General features: G+C 41.3%; 1 protein-coding gene across 1 annotated transcript; it reads left to right on the top strand.

Annotated features, from left to right (window-relative positions):
* Positions 1-2,345: 2,345 nt before the first annotated feature.
* LOC132272870 (uncharacterized) lies at positions 2,346-3,188 on the top strand. The gene is made up of 2 exons (XM_059773949.1): positions 2,346-2,484; positions 2,581-3,188. Exons 1-2 carry the CDS (start codon positions 2,346-2,348, stop codon positions 3,186-3,188), a joined length of 747 nt encoding a protein of 248 aa, XP_059629932.1.
* The last annotated feature ends 694 nt before the right edge of the window (positions 3,189-3,882 follow it).

The following is a 3,882-nucleotide window of genomic DNA, read 5'->3' as shown; positions in this document are numbered from 1 at the left end:
GTTGGTTAGAAAGCTTAAGGGACTTCAGCATTGCACAACCATCTTATGTTTCACTTCTGAGTTACAATAAATTGTCAACAAGCAACAAAAGTTGTTTTGTAAATAAAATCATGCCTTAGGGACCTCATTTAAAGGGGAATTCAATGATTTGAAAACTTGTACTTTGGAATTGGAAAAGAAAGTAAAAGCCGCATGTTGAGAATCCAATCCACTTTCACTGAAGTTAGAGTTGATTTCCATTTAAGAGATGACAATTGAGTTATTTATATGGACTATGATGTTGATACATGCATGTTGAAATGTGTTTAGTATCAATGCTTCATATATGCAAGGTAGTCTTCCCAATGACCCCATCTCCAGCTCTTTTTCTGTTTCAAGTTATTTTTGAGCTATGTATATATCTCATTTTACCATGGATGATATTTTTGTAGTAGCATGCCCATGGTTGTCTTTTCATTAAGTTTTTCATTGTAGTTTTGCTAAGGGACTAGCAAAATGTAAGTTTGGGGGTGTGATAAGCGCCGAATATTGCATATTCAAGCGCCCTTAATTGCATTAGTTAAGTCCATTGTTTGTTTAATTATATAGATTACTTTCATTTGTATGTTTTTGTACATTTTCAGGTTCAATTGCAATAAAGGAGCAAGAAGGGTGTTTTGTAGAGTTTTTGAATATCAAGGTGCCAATTCTGAAATTCTGGAAGCAGTGAAGCCCGAACTTTGTTTGCCATTTTGACCTACCAAACTCGAGAACTGGACTTCCCTCATAGCATGACATATTTAGAGCTCTGAATCAGCTTTCCAAATCTTCAAGCGGTTTGTCATTCGGAGTTCGGAGCAGGGAGTTATGATCTTCTTATTAGAGGTGCTTAGAACTGCCTGACAGCAATGAAAGTCTGCCTTGTTCTTCAATTTTGACCAATCATACTTGAGAATTGGATCTCCACCAAAACATAAAGTTTTTAGAGCTCTGAATTAGCTTTCTAAATCTTTAAACGGTTTGTCATTCTGAGTTCGGAGCACAAAGTTATAGCCGTTTTACCAAAGTAGGTCTAGGCAAAGCAAAGCAAGCATGGAGCAATCTGCTCCAATTTCGAGTGCTCGAGGCCTTGCTTCGAGTGCTCAAATTCAGGCAGAATTGCCTTCGGGAATTCTTAGTTTGGCAGCCACTTATGCATTGGTTTCCTCATTTCTACTTACTTCTTTATGAGGTGGTTGGGGATGTTTTTTGGAAGGGAGAGAGAGGCCTTACCTATACAAAAGAAGAGAAGGGAGGCCACACATTAGGAATCTCACTTTTGGATCAGATTTTTGGGGGGGGGGGGGGGGGGGAGAGAGAGGAGCAAGAGGAGAGTTCTTGGAGCAAATAAAGTGGAGCTCGAAAATGGAAGGAGGATCCATGGTTCTTCTTCATTCTAAGGCTCCCATGTGTAACTAACTCCTCCTCTAGGGAGGTAATGGAACCCCTCATTGTAAGCATGCTTTACTTTTGATTCTAGTTTGGGGAAAATAATGTATTTTTGTGGTGATTCCATAATCTAGAACTCTTACTTGATGTAATGAATTGATTTTGATTTAATGATCATGTTGGACCTACTTTCTTGTCTTAGAATGTATGTTTTCATGGTTGTATGGTTTACATTTTCATGGTGACAATGAAGATGAGATTTTTGGAATGGTTTTAATGGCATGTTGTTGAGAGATTTGATAGGTCATAGCTTAGGTTCTTCCTTTGATGGCTTATTCTTAATTCTTAGCTTCATGTGCTCTTATCATGTGATTGATGGTTTGACAATTTTTAGCTTAGTGAACATGTCTTAAATTACACTTTAGTTTAGGTAATTGAGCATGTAAAATCTTTGATAAATTGTTCTTGCCTATTGATTCCATGAATCCTTTGAAGGTAATGTAGTAACCATGAGTAACTACTTATCATAGCCACATATTTATGTTGTTTTTCCCCGAATGAATCATATTCTAGCATGTTTATATTGTAGGTGGTGAAGTTACTTCCCTAGTCTCTTTTACCCACATTTTATCTCTTTTAAATTCTTGCAAGTTCTTAATGTATGCATCTTTACATTCCTATCTTTAGTGACAAACAAACACTCTATACCCCTTCATCATCCTAAGAATGACTCTAGACACTTAGGTTGCCTTAGACTAGCGCAGTCCCAGTGGTTCGACTTACCCGACCAATAGCCCTATTTTACAATGATTCGTGCTATTGCGAAGGTTGATGTATAGTTGATCAACCGATCATCTACGACGGTTCAAGCCTTCAAGTTGGCCATGACTCGGGGCACCCCGTTCCACACAAGCCTGGTAGTGAACACGCCGAAGACTATGGATGAACTCAATGAAAGAGCTGATGGTTTTGTGCACTTGGAAGAAGAAGAAGCAGCCAACGCTCGGAAAACGTCCATCATATCAACCGAAGAGAAAACCAAAGCAGAGATCAAGCAAAAACAGGCTCAGTCACAGCGTCAGACCTCCTAGAAGGTAGAGAAGAGGCCCAGAGAGGAAGAGTTGATTACTCCGCTGAAAGTCACTTTGGTGAGGCTATACCAGGAAAATAAAGATAAGTTCCATCCACCCCTGCCAATTCGGCAACCCCTCGAACAGAGGGATCAGACTAAACACTGTGTTTTCTATAGCGATTTTGGTCACCAGACTAACGAATGTAGGAACTTAAGGAGGCAGGTGGAGATGCTGATAGCCAGAGGGGAGTTTGTAAGTTATATCCAAGGACCGGCGGCAGAACAGAACCGACCGATTGAGCAAGTAAAGAGGAACCAAAAGTCAAACTCCCATAGCGCGCAACCAGTTCGGATCATAAATGTAATTTATGGTCGGCCTGAACCTAGCGAGGAGTCAGACGAGCTACTCCGAACATTCCTCCGCCAAGCGCAGATGAAGAGGAGGATAAGTAGTGTAAACGCTCTACACCAACAAAATACGTCAACACAAATAAAGTTTGACAAAACTGACCTGTTCCGCGTTCAGATTCCTCACGAGGATCCACTAGTCGTCAGTTTGACAGTGGTAGAATACCTGGTACGAATAGTTCTGATTGATCCTGGAAGCAGCGCGAATGTTATGCAGAGGGACACGTTCGATCGGCTCGAAATCAAGCCAGAGAAGCTCAAGCCTACCGGAAATTCCTTGCTAGGGTTTGATGGAAAATGAGTGGAACCCGTCGGTATGGTAGAAGTAACAGTTCAGGCTGCAGAAAGAGTTATGACAGAGAGCTTTGTTGTTGTCAAGATCTATCCCTCTTACAGCCTTCTGATAGGCAGAGGGTGGATTCACAAAGTCTAAGGTGTTCCCTCAACTCTACACCAAGTAATGAGATACTTGGGGCCAAATGGAACCAAAGTGATTAACATTCACGGGGACCAAGTGGCAGCCAAGGAATGCTATTCTGTGACGCTGAAATCTACTAAAAAGGGCAAAACCCCCGTCCGTTCTGCAAGCCCAAGATAGCAATTACAGGAACCTCTACCCAACAAGACTGGGGAGGAGGAGCCTATGAACTTGACTGAAGAGCCCCTTGTTGATGTGCAGATCGAATATGACAAGCTAAACTGAACAACCAGAGTGGGAGTATGACTTGCCGAGGGGGAGAAGCAGGAATTAATTGATTTCTTGTCTCACAACGCTGATGTGTTCGCATGGAGCCACTCAAACATGCTAGGGATCAGCCTTTCTGTATCCTATCACTCCCTCAACGTCAATTCGAATGTAAAACCTGTAAGGCAAAAGCAGAGAAGATTCGTTCCAGAACGCAATCAGATCATAGCCGAGGAAGTTGATAGGTTGCTTGATACAGGGTTCATTAGAGAAGTGCATTACCCATATTGGCTTTCAAATGTTGTTGTTG

The sequence above is a fragment of the Cornus florida genome, unplaced genomic scaffold, assembly GCF_030987335.1.
Source record: "Cornus florida cultivar Cherokee Brave unplaced genomic scaffold, ASM3098733v1 CherokeeBrave_3.0.0_Hap2_Chr09, whole genome shotgun sequence".
Taxonomy (NCBI): domain Eukaryota; kingdom Viridiplantae; phylum Streptophyta; class Magnoliopsida; order Cornales; family Cornaceae; genus Cornus; species Cornus florida.
The sequence above is the reverse complement of the archived record's forward strand: the minus strand, read 5'-3'. Positions and strand labels throughout refer to the sequence as shown.